Raw genomic sequence first — 13654 nt, 5'->3', positions numbered from 1 at the left:
TGAAGGGAGATATGAGTGAGAATATAGATGGGAGGGTATAGATGTAAAAAAAAATCAGGGTAGGGATTAATGACTGGGAGGGATTGTGGGGAGAGAGATTGGACAGAGATCAGGCAAAGAAAAACAACAGAGAAGCGCTACTGAAGATATGAATGAGACTTGGGATCAGGGAGAGATAGATGGATACGAGATTGTGGATAGAGATTGAGGTAAAGAAAGATATGAAAGCATGCACAATATCAAAGAAGGAAGATTGCATGGACATATCAAGGGACAGAGCGATTGGAGGGAGAGGAAAAAGATGTGGGGATAGAACTGGTGACGGAGCAGAGGACAGAATGAGACATGCATACACAAAGATGAAGGGGTTGAAGACTCACTGAGCAACGCCACAGGAGATCTACTAATATATAAAGAATATATATTCTCGACCACTGGTTTTGTATGTGCTCTTATTCTATTTTAATCCTGCTGGAATTTGATTTGTTCCCTTTTAAGTAGCAAATCCTTTGGATGTACTTCATTTTTATATTTTAACGGTTAGAGTGATGTGCTCATCAAAGTGAGCCACCATTGTGTCTGATTACATTTTGATGGACAAAACATTCCAGTATTTAAATCCTGTGCATTTGAAAACTTTGGTTCTGACTGGTTCATACACTCCTGTATATTATAACTGAGAGCAACACAGTAAATGACTAAAGCAAAATAATTGAAGTAAACTTGGGCAAAATTTAGCTTACTGAAATAAATGAAACTTCCAACATTCACACTGAGCAGACCTACGAAAGTGGTATGGAAAAATATTTCATCAATTCTACTAATGGGTATATTTAAATCCAAAAATTAGGCAGCGGGAGCAGTGTCCAACAAATGTCAGTTAACCAGCATACTAGAAATTAAATGCCTATTTCCTGTTCCTTATGCAGAGACAGATGTTTGTTGGTGTCTTTTGATATAAGCTCCCTGCGAGATGGAATGCAGTACAGACAAAAAGTATAGATATTGTAATGCATTCACTAGAGTGGGTTTGAACAGCGTATGTTGGGAAAGATTGGCTAGAGCTGAGAGGTGGTGATGCATTTAAGGACCTTAGGAAAGGGACAAAGTAATTTAGTTGAGAGAAAATTTTGCTTTTTTTGCTTTTACTGGCTGCAGAAAGATTGTGATATTGCCGTTTGTGTGTCTGGTTCAAACTGTGTGTCATTATTAATTTCTTTCAGGCTTAGGTTTGATAAACTTTTTTGTTTCTGGTATTTGCTTAGGATAGCATGCTGGAATCAAAAAACCCTGTGCTACGAAATCATAAGCCCACAGGTTCACGTTCCACATCCTCCATATTTTGAGTTGCCAATCTTAACTGTTGGTGTGTCCACAAGTGAAGAAGGAAATATTGGAGAGAGCATCGGCCTTGGCCGTTCTGTATATCTCCTTGTTTCACAGCAGTGTTGGCAGAACTCTAGTGCCCAGTCATCCATTCTTCTGACTGAGGAAGGGAGGCCCACGAAAGTGGTATGGGAAAATGCATCCCAAGAAAAAGAGGATGTATTGTTCTCGCTCTCAGACAATGAGTGTGATAACACGCACTTGAATTCTATTTTTTTAGTTCAATGTTATAAATTTTCATGCCAATAGGGGTTGTTGAAGTAGGGACCATTCAGCATTAAAATGTTTCTACATTTGAATAGGAGCAGGAGTAGGCCATACGACCCCTCGAGCCAGCTCCACCATTCAATCAGATCATGGCTGATCTTCAACCTCAACTCCACTTTCCTGCCCGACCCCCATATCCCCCATATCCCCCATATCCCTGGATTCCCCTAGAGACCAAAAATGTATCTCTCTCAGCCTTGAATATACTCAATGACTCAGCATCCACAGCCCTCTGGGGTAGAGGATTCCAAAGATTCACAACCCTCTGAGTGAAGAAATTCCTCCTCATCTCAGTCTTAAATGGCTGACCCCATATTCTGCGACTATGCCCTCTAGTTCTAGATTCTCCAGCCAGGGGAAACAACCTCTCAGCATCTGCCCTGTCAAGCCCCCTCAGAATCTCTCATCCCAGGAATTAATCTAGTGAATCTTTGTTGCACCACCTCAAAGGCAAGTATATCCTTCCTTTGATAAGGAGAACAAGACTCTACGCATTACTCCAGGTGAGGTCTCACCGAAGCCCTGTACAATTGTAGTAAAACTGCCTTACTCTTGTACTCCAACCCCCTTGCAATAAAGGCCATTCGGCCCACCTTTTTCCCCCATAGCCCGATAAATTTTTTCAACTTCCAGTATTTATCCAGTTCCCTTTTTAAAGTTAGTATTGAATCTGTTTCCACCACCTTTTCAGGCAGTGCATTTCAGATCACCATAACTCGCTGTGTAAAAAAAAATGTTTCCTCATGTCGCCTCTGGTTCTTTTGCCAATCACCTTAAATCTGTATCCTCTGGTTACCGACCCTTCTGCCATTGGAAACGGTTTCTCCTTATTTACTCTGTCAAAACCATTCATGATTTTGAACACCTCTATTAAATCTCCCCTTAACCTTCTCTGCTCTAAGGGGAACAACCCCAGCTTCTCTAGTCTCACCACATAATTGAAGTCCCTCATCCCTGGCACCATTCTAGTATATCTCTTCTGCACCCTCTCTAAGGCCTTGACATCTTTACTAAAGTGTAGTGCCCAGAATTGAACACAATACCCCAGCTGAGGCCTGACCTGTGTTTTATAAAGGTTTAGCATAACTTCTTGCTTTTGTACTCTATGCTTCTATTTATAAAGCCAAGGATCCCATATGCTTTTTTAACGGCATTCTCAACTTCACCTGCCATCTTCAAGGATTTGTGTACATACACCCCCCAGGTCCCTCTGTTCCTGCAGTCCCTTTAAAATTGAACCATTTTGTTTATATTCCCTCTCCTCGTTCTTCCTACCAAAATGTATAACACATCTCGGCCTTAAATTTCATCTGCCATGTATCTGCCCATTTCATCAGTCTGTCTATGTCATCCTGAAGTCTGTTACTGTCCTCCACATTGCTTACTACATTTCCGAGTTTCATGTCATCTGCAGTCTTTGAAATTATACCCTGTGTACCTAAGCCCAGGTCATTAATATATATCAAAAAGAGCAGTGGTCCTAATACTGGTCCCTGGGGAACACCACTATATATTTCCCTCCAGTCTGAAAAACAATAGCTCACCACTACTCTCTGCTTTCTGTCCCTTAGCCAATTTTGAATCCACGATGCCAATGTTCCTTTAATCCCATGGGCTTTAATTTTGCTAACAATTCTATTATGTGGTACTTTATCAAATGCCTTTTGAAAGTCCATATACACATCAACTGCACTACCGTCATCAACCCTCTCCGTTACTTCATCAAAGAACTCAATCAAGTTAGTCAAACATGATTTTCCTTTAACAAATCCGTGCTGACTTTCATTTATTAGCCATACTCGAAACAGGACACAGGATTGGGCACTGCCAGTTCAATCATAACTCCCAGCTATTGGTAGGCTGTAAACAGTGGGGTTGGGAAGGGGGTTAATACCTGGCAATAATTTGAGCTCAAAGAATCATGAATCACTGTACTTTTAAATATTAATATGAACATGTACATGACATGTATGCAATATGTAGGTGGTGCCATCTGTAGTCTAGACGAGCTCGTGCTGCAAACATTAGTTAAGATATTTTCCTTTCAACTTGCATTTAATGGTTTGCAATTTTAAATGTAGGTTCTTCGATGTGTTCCTTTGTTGATGTTGTTTGAAATTACACCATGCACTTGGCCAATGCTTCTTTTTGTTTCAGGAATGTCTGAAAGCACCATGTCTGCTGCTAGTGAGGCTCCAAGTCTGGCTGTAGATTCCCATACAGCTGCAGCTGAAATGCATGCACAGGATTCTGAGTCCGACTCTGAGGTTATTATAAAATTATATATTTTATAAAATCTGCCAACCATAATCTGATTATCCGATTACAAATAATCGTAAATACACGGGAATTTGATTTATGCTTTAACAGAATGGGAAATTGAGCGTTTGGATTTCAGCTGTGTTAAATCTCATACTTAAAGCCACCACTTGAGGGGAATTTTTATTCAACAAATTACAGGCGTGTTTTGTCAGATGAAATTTGACTGTTCTCATACAATTTTGGGAAAATTTGATCATTTCTTAAAAAATAAATAGTAACAAGTAATCTTTTATTATTAACAAGTGATAACCATTTATCTTTGGGAGCCATTGCTTCCTTGGAAGAGTAGTGGGTAGAGTAAATTTTCATCAAAAGTAGTTAGTGTTGCGTTTAAAAGGGATGACTTTTTTGATTAAATGAAATGCCAGAATAAGGCCCTAAAGTATTTATCTGCAAATGATGGCACTTCTTAAAAAATTAAAATATTTCATTTATGAACTTTTTTTAAAAAAACGATTTACCACAAAGTGGTTGGCCTCCTGACCAGCACCATCAGTTTCTCTAATTTCAAAGTAACATACTAAAATATGATTCTTCATTACCTATCTATGTCTCCCAGCATGCCAGCCTGGCTGCCCATGGAATATCAGGGGTGCTGAGTGCCAAAGCTAGGTGAAGACATATCATTTTTTGTCTTGTTACCTTGAAAAAGCTCTGATTAAGTGGTCACCTGTGTCATGCTAACTTTTTTAAATTGCAGAGGATTTTTTTCTCTCCGTGAAAACTCAGACCATTATTGCAAAATATCTTGTCAAGAATACCACTGAAGGTTGTGAGCTTACATATATTGGGGTCATAGGGGTGTCAACTGTGCAATGCAACCAGTCAGTGTTGAATACTGCAGATTTCACTGTTAGGTTAATCTCTTGGAATTTTTGCTCATTTACCTTCAGATATCAAAGAAAATTTTCCAAATTTTTTTGTTTCTGGACAGTTTATCTGTGCCATTCACTTACTCTAGGAGATGAAATAGAGCTGAGCAGATGGATTTGTAGAAGAAGCAGGATCTGCAGGCTCTCTTCGTATTCTAGAATAGCATTCTTACAATAAAAGAATGTTCTTTTTTTAAATTACAGTAGTGATGAAGTCATAAGTGCATAACATCAGAGGGTAGTATGTCAGAGCATTTTAAAGGGGAAGGACTACTGTATTTTATCATTTATGTGCTAAATTATCACATCCTCTGCACATGCCAAAGTGCTTCACAGCCATTGAGTTACTTTTAAAGTGTTGTCACTTATTATGCAGGCAAACACGGAATTCAATATGCATACAGCAAATGAGATGAATGACCAATTAATCTGTTGTTAAGGTTAGTTGAGGGATAAATGTTGACCAGGACACATGGAGAACTCATTGCTCTTCATTGAATAGGCATGAGGATATTTTCGAGACACTTGAACAGGTAGATCGGGCCTAAGTTCAACATCTCATCCAAAGGACAGCACCTCTGACAATGCAACAGTCCCTCAGAAATACATTGAAGCTTCAATGTAGATTATTTGCATAAAACCTGGATGGGGCTTAACCCGACAACCTTTCTGATTTAGGTGCCAGCACTAGCAACTAAGCCAACCTGATACTTATAAGAATCGATGAGGCCTGTGACAAAAATTAAGAAATTTTGTCTGGTTCTGGTTTAGTAGCAGTTCCTTTATATGTAGTCATAGTGCAGTAGCAGTCTAAAAAAGAAACCAACGACAGTTCAAATTCTTGTACCAAGCTTATGATACGGTGTTGCAGGTTTGGAAGAGTGATAATTCAAACTTGAGCTGTTTTGTGTGGTTGATTCAGTTTATATATAATTGACAGTTCTGTTTTAAGTTTGTCAGATGTTCAAACTCCATAAAATCCCAGTAACTATTTTTTGGGATATAAAATAGCTGTATGGTTTGAATCTGAGTTAATTTGAAAATATCTGAGAAGGAAACTCCTGCAAGAGTGAGAGAAAATCAGTTTGAAACTTCTAAAAGCTGTCTAAGATTAATACAAGTCCCTGCTGGTTGACCTCTATATATCCACCATTTTCCAAAGATACATTCCAATGAGAAATAAAAGCTCCACGGCAATAGTGATCAACTCGTGGCTAACTAAAGAAGTTAAGGATAGTATTAGATTAAACGAAGAGGCCTATAATGTTGCCATGAAAAGTAGTAAGCCTGAGGATTGGGTGAGTTTTAGAAACCAGCAAAGGACAACCAAAAAATTGATAAAAAGGGAGAAAATAGAATATGAAAGTAAATTAGTAAGAAATATAAAAACGGATCGTAAGAGCCTTCCACAAGTATGTAAAAAGGAAGAGAGTAGCAAAAGTAATCGTTGGTCCCCTAGAGGCTGAGAAAGAAGAAATTATTATGGGGAATCAGGAAATGGTAGCGACGTTAAACAAATATTTTGTATCTGTCTTCACAGTAGAAGACACAAAAAGCATACCAGAAATAGTGGGGAACCAAGGGGTAAATGAGAATGAGGAACTTGAAGTAATTATCAGTAGAGAAAAAGTACTTGAGAAACTAATGGGACTAAAAGCCGATAAATCCCCTGGACCTAATGGCCTACATCCGAGGGTTGTAAAAGAGGTGGCTGCAGAGATAATGGATGGATTGGTTATGATCTTCCAAAATTCCTTAGATTCTAGAATGGTCTCAGCGGATTGGAAGGTAGCAAATGTAACCCCGCTATTCAAGAAAGGAGGGAGAGAGAAAACAGGGAACTACAAGACAGTTAGCCTGACATCAGGAATTGATAACACGGCACTTAGAACATCATAATACGATTAGGCAGAGTCAACATGGTTTTATGAAAAGGAAATCTTGTTTGACAAATTTATTAGAGTTTTTTGAAGATGTAACTAGTAGGGTAGATAAACAGGAACCAGTGGATTTGGTATATTTGGATTTTCAAAAGGCATTCATGAGGTGCCACATGAAAGGCTGTTACACAAGATAAGGGCTGCTGGGGTTGGTGGTAACATATTAACATGGATAGAGGATTGGTTAACGGACAGAAAACAGAGTAGGGGTAAACGGGTCATTTTCAGGTTGGTAGGCTATAACTAGTGGGGTGTCGCAAGGATCGGTGCTTGGGCCTCAGCTGTTTACAATCTATATTAATGACTTGGTTGAAGGGACCGAGTGTAATGTATCCAAGTTTGCTGACAATACAAAGCTAGGTGGGAAAGTAAGCTGTGAGGAGGACACAAAGAATCTGCAAAAGGATATAGACTGGTTAAGTGAGTGAGCAAGAAGGTGGCAGATGGAGTATAATGTGGGGAAATGTGAGATTATTCACTTTGGTAGGAAGAATAGAAAAACAGAATAGTTTTTAAATGGTGAGAAACTATTAAATGTTGGTGTCAAGAGACTTGGGTATCCCGGTACAAGAAACACAAAAAGTTAGCATGCAGGTACAGCAGGCAATTAGGAAAGCAAATGACATGTGGGCCTTTATTGCATGGGGGTTGGAGTACAAGAGTAAGGCAGTTTTACTACAATTGTACAGGGCTTCGGTGAGACCTCACCTGGAGTACTGCGTAGAGTCTTGTTCTCCTTATCAAAGGAAGGATATACTTGCCTTTGAGGTGGTGCAACAAAGGTTCACTAGATTAATTCCTGGGATCAGAAGATTGTCCTATAAGGAGAGGTTGAGTAGAATGGGTCTATACTCTCTGGAGTTTAGAAGAATGAGAGGTGATCTCATTGAAACATACATGATTCAGAGGGGGCTTGACAGGTCAGATGCTGAGAGGTTGTTTCCCCGGCTGGAGAGTCTGGAACTGGAGGGCATAGTCACAGGATAAGGGTTTGGCCATTTAAGATTGAGACGAGGAGGCATTTCTTCACTCAGAGGGTTGTGAATCTTTGGAATTCTCTATCCCAGAGGGCTGTGGATGCTGAGTTATTGAGTATATTGAGGCTGAGAGACAGATTTTTGGACTCTAATAGAATCCAGGAATATGGGGATTGGGCAGGAAAGTGGAGATGAGATTGAAGATCAGCCATGATCTGATTGAATGGTGGAGCAGGGTCGAGGGGCCGTATGGCCTACTCCTGCTCTTATTTCTTTTATTCTTATTTTCTGTTTTTATTATATTTGAAAGTTCAGTGAGAATATAACAGTGTATTGAACATTTAAGTTGAATTTTTAAAATTTTCTTTGTGCTTTGTGTTGTAAAGACTGCACGTCATATAGGGTATACAAGCAGATAGTTGTGGATAATTGTAACATGTAGTGTAGTAATAGTGTGTTGGAGAGCTAGGAAACTGATCGAACTATATAAATAAATTATTGGGTACTTTGCACAGAATAATATCTGAAGATACCTGCAAAGCTTTTGGAATAGCTTCATTTTCCTCCTTTCTCTGTTTGTTTTACTTCCTTTTCAGCTTCTGTGGAGCTCGATCAAATAGAGTACCTGTGGTCTCCTCTCTAGTTAAGTGACACAATTGATATAGTGGACTGACTACCATTAGCCATGCTTCATTCTCTGACCTTTTAGTCAGGTAAGGTATAAAGAAGCATTTGGCCTCTAGCTTGGTTGGAAGCTGTCAGAATTCATTGCACACATGACTGACAAGTTGGAGTGTTTTTCTCAGTGAGAATTGCATCTACACTTCTGAAGGGTGTGACTTGCTACTATGTAACTGGCTGATCTAAGGGGAAGCTTTCTTAAACAATGGAAGGTGCATAGTGTGATTGAATGAATCTGTTAACCAGAGTAATAATTCTGTACTACAAAGTATTTTATATTGCAGTTAGTGTTGCTGACTGTATCTAATATACAGAAAATTTAGTCAAGATCACATTTCAAAACAAAGTACAGGCATACCCAATCTACTGGCTGAGAGTTTATATGGTAAGTACCTTTGCCATACAGACAAAGATGGCCCCAGCTGTAATCTCTAGTCTGTCCTGAGTTAGAAGATTTCAGCTCTGGCAGTGGTAGAATTGGCCTCACTCTTGCTGGACCCTGATTAATAATTATCGACTAACAATTCTGTTCCTGATCGCTCTCCAGTGACCCTTGCTGGAACTGTGTGAATCAGTGTGGACATCGAGTGAGGGCAGGATTGATCTCGGCTGTGATTTCCTCCATGGTGAATAGCCTGCCAAGCTCAATGTCAAGGATCACACATAATTAATAGCCACTTGTGCAACTATACAAGGAATCGATTGATTCCTTCAAGAGACTCCATAACAAATTCCATTTGTAGAAAATGGCTTTATTCCATAGCTGAAATTTATATTTTTTCCCAAATCAACTATGCTCTTGGTACTTATTTAAAATAAATGCTGTATTCCTGAACTCCGGTGGTCAGAACCGTATCTCGTAGTGTTTACTTGTTCTAAGCATTGGTTGCAGTTCTATATATAGTCAGAAGAGGCCAGGAAAGCTCCATAGTAAAAGGAAAATTTGCACATTGCTAAGGCTGATCTGCTTCCTGAAGGAGGGAAACATGGTGATAAATCTTAACTGAGGGCCAGCATTCCAGATACCTCTTTGTTCACAGAGATTCATGAGAGCGCTGGAAAGGGTGTCATTCGTTGTACAGGAGTAGCATATTGCTTCAAAGAAGGTTTTGCATTATTGGAAATACTGTAACCAACTGTATACATGAGGACACAATGCCTTTTAATGACCCTTGAATCAGTTCAAGCCAAGGTATTTATCATTCCAACGGTGGTTATTTTAACTAGACTTCCAAAACAACTTATTACATCACACTTACACAATAACGTATTTTTCAAATTAAAATGCATGTTTCGAGTGGCGACATTGTGGCCCTCCACAAACATCATTGGTTTATCCTGCGGTGTACACAATGCTGGTGACTAACAATAATCTACAGTTTTAGGATGTTTACAGTAGCATGCTTAGTATGGGTTCCATCTGAGATTATGTGGCTAAGAAAAACCTCCATTTGTCATTACTGTAATTTTAGGTATTATCATCCAGATTAAGTAGCCTGTCATCATATATGACGTGCGATGACCTAGGGTTGTGGAGGATTTATTTTATTTCTTATGGATACTTTTCACCTTTAAAATTGGCCACAAGACTGTCACCAAACAAAAAGCATTTTCCTGCCCTAGGGCCTAGGTCATGGTAGGTTAACTCACTGTCCTGAAACTGCTGAATTTGATTCCAGACTCTGCGATGACAAGCTCCATGTACTGATAATTATAAAGGGTCCAAACTAAATTGATTTGGGCCATCTCAATCCAATTCCCAATGGATGCAAATGAATCTAGTCTAAATTGGTACTCGTGCTTCAGAGGTGGCATAAGGAAGTCTAAAAATTTGCACTAATGCAATAGTGGGTGCTCCTCTGATTTGGAGTTAGGCAGATTTCTGTGACAAGATCATGGGAGCTTTATTTTGCATCGAATCCATATGCTACCTAACCTGGGAGCGCTGAAAGCGTTTCATTCCCCAGCACAAACATCCCTGAGCCCAAAAAATAACCTAAATTAAGGTCCTCTCCTTATCAGGCAACGGCAACAACTTGCATTTATATAACGCCTTTAACGTAGTAAAACATTCCAAGGCGCCTTGCAGGAGCGTTATCAAACAAAATTTGACACTGAGACACATAAGGAGATGTTAGGACAGGTGACCAAAAGCTTGGTGAAAGAGGTAGCAGATGTATGTTTAAATTTGTTGAATATTTTATTTCTGGTTGTTAAAATGCTATTTAATGTAGTGCTGGCTTGATTTGTGGCTTGTCGTTCTTAGAAAAAAACCCTCTCCCTTGTGTTGAGATATGAAATGTAAAAGCATTCATTTTCTTACTACGTGAGGACCAGATTTGTTTTTAATTTTAAGATTTTATTAAAGGTATAAACTTTTCAGAATATACCTGCAATACAGCAGAGCCATTTTGTTGGTGGGGTGTGGTTAAAAAGAGTTTATTTTGTGCAATGAAGCTTCAGAAAGCTACAACACCAAGTATGGAAAAATAAATTGCATGCTTCAATAATTCCTTCTAAGGAGCATCTTAAAGGAGGAGAGCGAGGTGGAGAAATGGAGAGGTTTGGGGAGGCAATTCCAGAGCTTATTGCCTTAGCAGCTGACGGCATGGCCGCCATTGTTGGAGCAAAGAAATTCGGGGATGCACAAACGGCCAGAATTGGAGAAACACCGAGATATGAGGGTCCGAGGGAGACCGACTGTGATTCTCGTGTCTACAACTCCAAATGCACATTTTGTGACTTTTTTTTTCATGAAACTTATCACAATTTCTCAATTCATTCACTTAATTTCAAAATAGGCATGTTATTGTAACAACTTATTACCTCAATTTTTAAATAATTTCATTTATTGGATTTATATATTAAACATGGTAAAATGTTTTACTTCATCCACCTATTCCTTTTTGATATAGGTTGAGGAGTAAACTCAACCTGTCTATGATTAGAGCTGTTTTGTTATGGTAGATATTTAGTAAAATCATGGATGGATCATTGTAAAAAAAAAATCGAAAGTCATGGATTTTATAAAAAATCAACAGTCACAGGCATTTTTTTTGGTAACCAAACTTATTTTTATGCATATGCATAGACAATTGGAGGCAGTGGATCATGTGTCTTTCTGGGGGGTTGTCCAGGTACGAACTCTTACATCTGGTCTCTTTCAGATGACATTGCTGGGAAGAAAGAAAGGCTTGGATTTGTATAGTGCCTTTCACGCCCTCAGGATGTCCCAAAAGGGCTTCACAAATAACAAACTACTTTTTAAATGTAGTCACTGTTAATGTAGGTAAACATGGCACTCAGTTTGCGCACAACAAAATCCCATAAACAACAAATGAGGTCAATGATCAGCTGATCTGTTTTGGTGGTTTTGGTTGAGGGTTAAATGTTTGTCAAGACACCAAAAGAACTCTTTGCTCTTCTTCCAGTAGTGCCATGGGATCGTTTATATCCACCTAAACAGGCAGATAGTACCTTGGTTTAATGTCTCATCCAAAAGATGGTACCTCCAACAATGCAGCGCACTCTTAGTACTGCATTTTCAGTGGCAGCCTAGATTATGTCTTCAAGTCTGTAGTGGGGTTTGAAGGTACAAGAAGTGACTCGCACATGCGAGTGCTACCACTGAGCCAAGCTGGAGACAGGTATTGGGGTGGCAGAGTCCAGGTGTTCCAGTATTAAAATGTGCATTAGTACAATAGTGAATGCTCCTCTGATTTGGAGTCAATGGGAGGTGGGGATAGTAAAGTTATGGTTCATCAACCCTATGTGAAACTTGTAGGGCTACTTAAAGAAAGACTGAGTTATTGCCGAGAGCAATCTCAAAAGCTTTACCACATCCTAGGCTGGTTTGAATGCTGCATTAGTGGAGATAGGACCACTAGAATATATATTGCCTACATTACAACAGTGACTACACTTCAAAAGTACTTCATTGTCTGTGAAGCCCTATGCGACATCCAGAGGACCTGAAGGTGCATGTAAATTCAAGTTCTTTTTTCTTTCTTTCTTTAGAGTATATATATTCACCGTTTATATTTTGAGTATCAGGAAGGTGGGTCTAGAGCAGCAGATCCATTCTTCTGAGAGGACAGCGTTAATTAATGTGGTCCTTCCATGAACCTGTTTTTTTTTACAAAGAAGGCACCAACTTTTTGAGGATCGGTGATGCCCAAAATGATGAAGCTTCAGCCTTAGCCAGAATGTTGATTAATGACTTAGATGAAGGGACCGAGTGTAATGTATCAAGTTTGCTGACCATACAAAGCTAGGTGAGAAAGTAAGCTGTGAGGAGGACACAAAGAGTCTGCAATGGGATATAGACAGGTTAAGTGAGTGGGCAAGAAGGTGGCAGATGGAGTATCATGAGGTTATTCACTTTGGTAGGAAGAATAGAAAAACAATATTTTTTAAAACGGTGAGAAACTAGCAAATGTTGGTGTCCAGAGAGACTTGGGTGTCCTCGTACAAGAAACAAAATGTTAGCATGCAGGTACAGCAGGCAATTAGGAAAGCAAATGGTAAGTTGGCCTTTATTGCAAGGGGGTTGGAGTATAAGAGTAAGGAAGTCACTACAATTGTACAGGGCTTTGGTGAGACCTCGCCTGGAGTACTGCGTACAGTTTTGGTCTCCTTAGCTAAGGAAGGATATCCTTGCCTTAGAGGTGGTACAACGAAGGTTCACTAGATTAATTCCTGGGATGATAGTTTGTCCTGTGAAGAGAGATTGAGTAGAATGGGTCTATACTCTCGAGTTTAGAAGAATGAGAGGTGATCTCATTGAAATATATAAGATTTTGAGGGGATTTGACAGGGTAGGGGCTGAGAGGTTGTTTCCCCTGGCTGGAGAGTCTCGAGCTAGGGGGCATAGTCACAGGATTAGGGGTCAGCCATTTAATAAGACTGAGATGAGGCATTTCTTTACTGAGGGTTGTGAATCTTTGGAATTCTGTACCCCAGAGGGCTGTGGATGCTGAATCGTTGAGTATATTCAAGGCTGAGATAGATACATTTTTGGACTCTAGGGGAATCGACGGATAGGGGGATCGGGCGGGAAGATGGAGTTGTGGTTGGCGATGCAGGCTCGAGGGGCCATATGGCCTGCTCCTGCTCCTATTTCTTATGACCTCTAAATTAAATAGTCTTAGAAGTGCTCATGCAAGACAATCCTGGCTTGTGAACCAAACTTGCAAATTATTTCCCCATA

General features: G+C 39.6%; 1 protein-coding gene across 11 annotated transcripts in view; it reads left to right on the top strand.

The window, feature by feature from the left end:
• arfip1 (ADP-ribosylation factor interacting protein 1 (arfaptin 1)) overlaps positions 1 to 13654 on the top strand; it is a 181886-nt gene that overhangs the window by 49210 nt on the left and 119022 nt on the right. For 4 of the 11 annotated variants that reach the window (XM_067991907.1, XM_067991889.1, XM_067991879.1 and 1 more), the window contains one exon: positions 3811 to 3920. The exons of 5 other annotated variants lie outside the window; for them this stretch is intronic. In XM_067991907.1, the coding sequence (XP_067848008.1) occupies positions 3813 to 3920 (108 nt within the window). In that variant the 5' untranslated portion in view covers positions 3811 to 3812. Of the gene's footprint in view, positions 1 to 3810; positions 3921 to 8360; positions 8478 to 13654 lie in introns of those variants that run through there. 2 more of the 11 variants (XM_067991923.1, XM_067991946.1) reach the window with 2 other exon arrangements.

This window comes from Heptranchias perlo, chromosome 1 (assembly GCF_035084215.1).
Source record: "Heptranchias perlo isolate sHepPer1 chromosome 1, sHepPer1.hap1, whole genome shotgun sequence".
Lineage (NCBI taxonomy): Eukaryota > Metazoa > Chordata > Chondrichthyes > Hexanchiformes > Hexanchidae > Heptranchias > Heptranchias perlo.
This window is presented reverse-complemented; position numbering and strand designations above follow the sequence as displayed.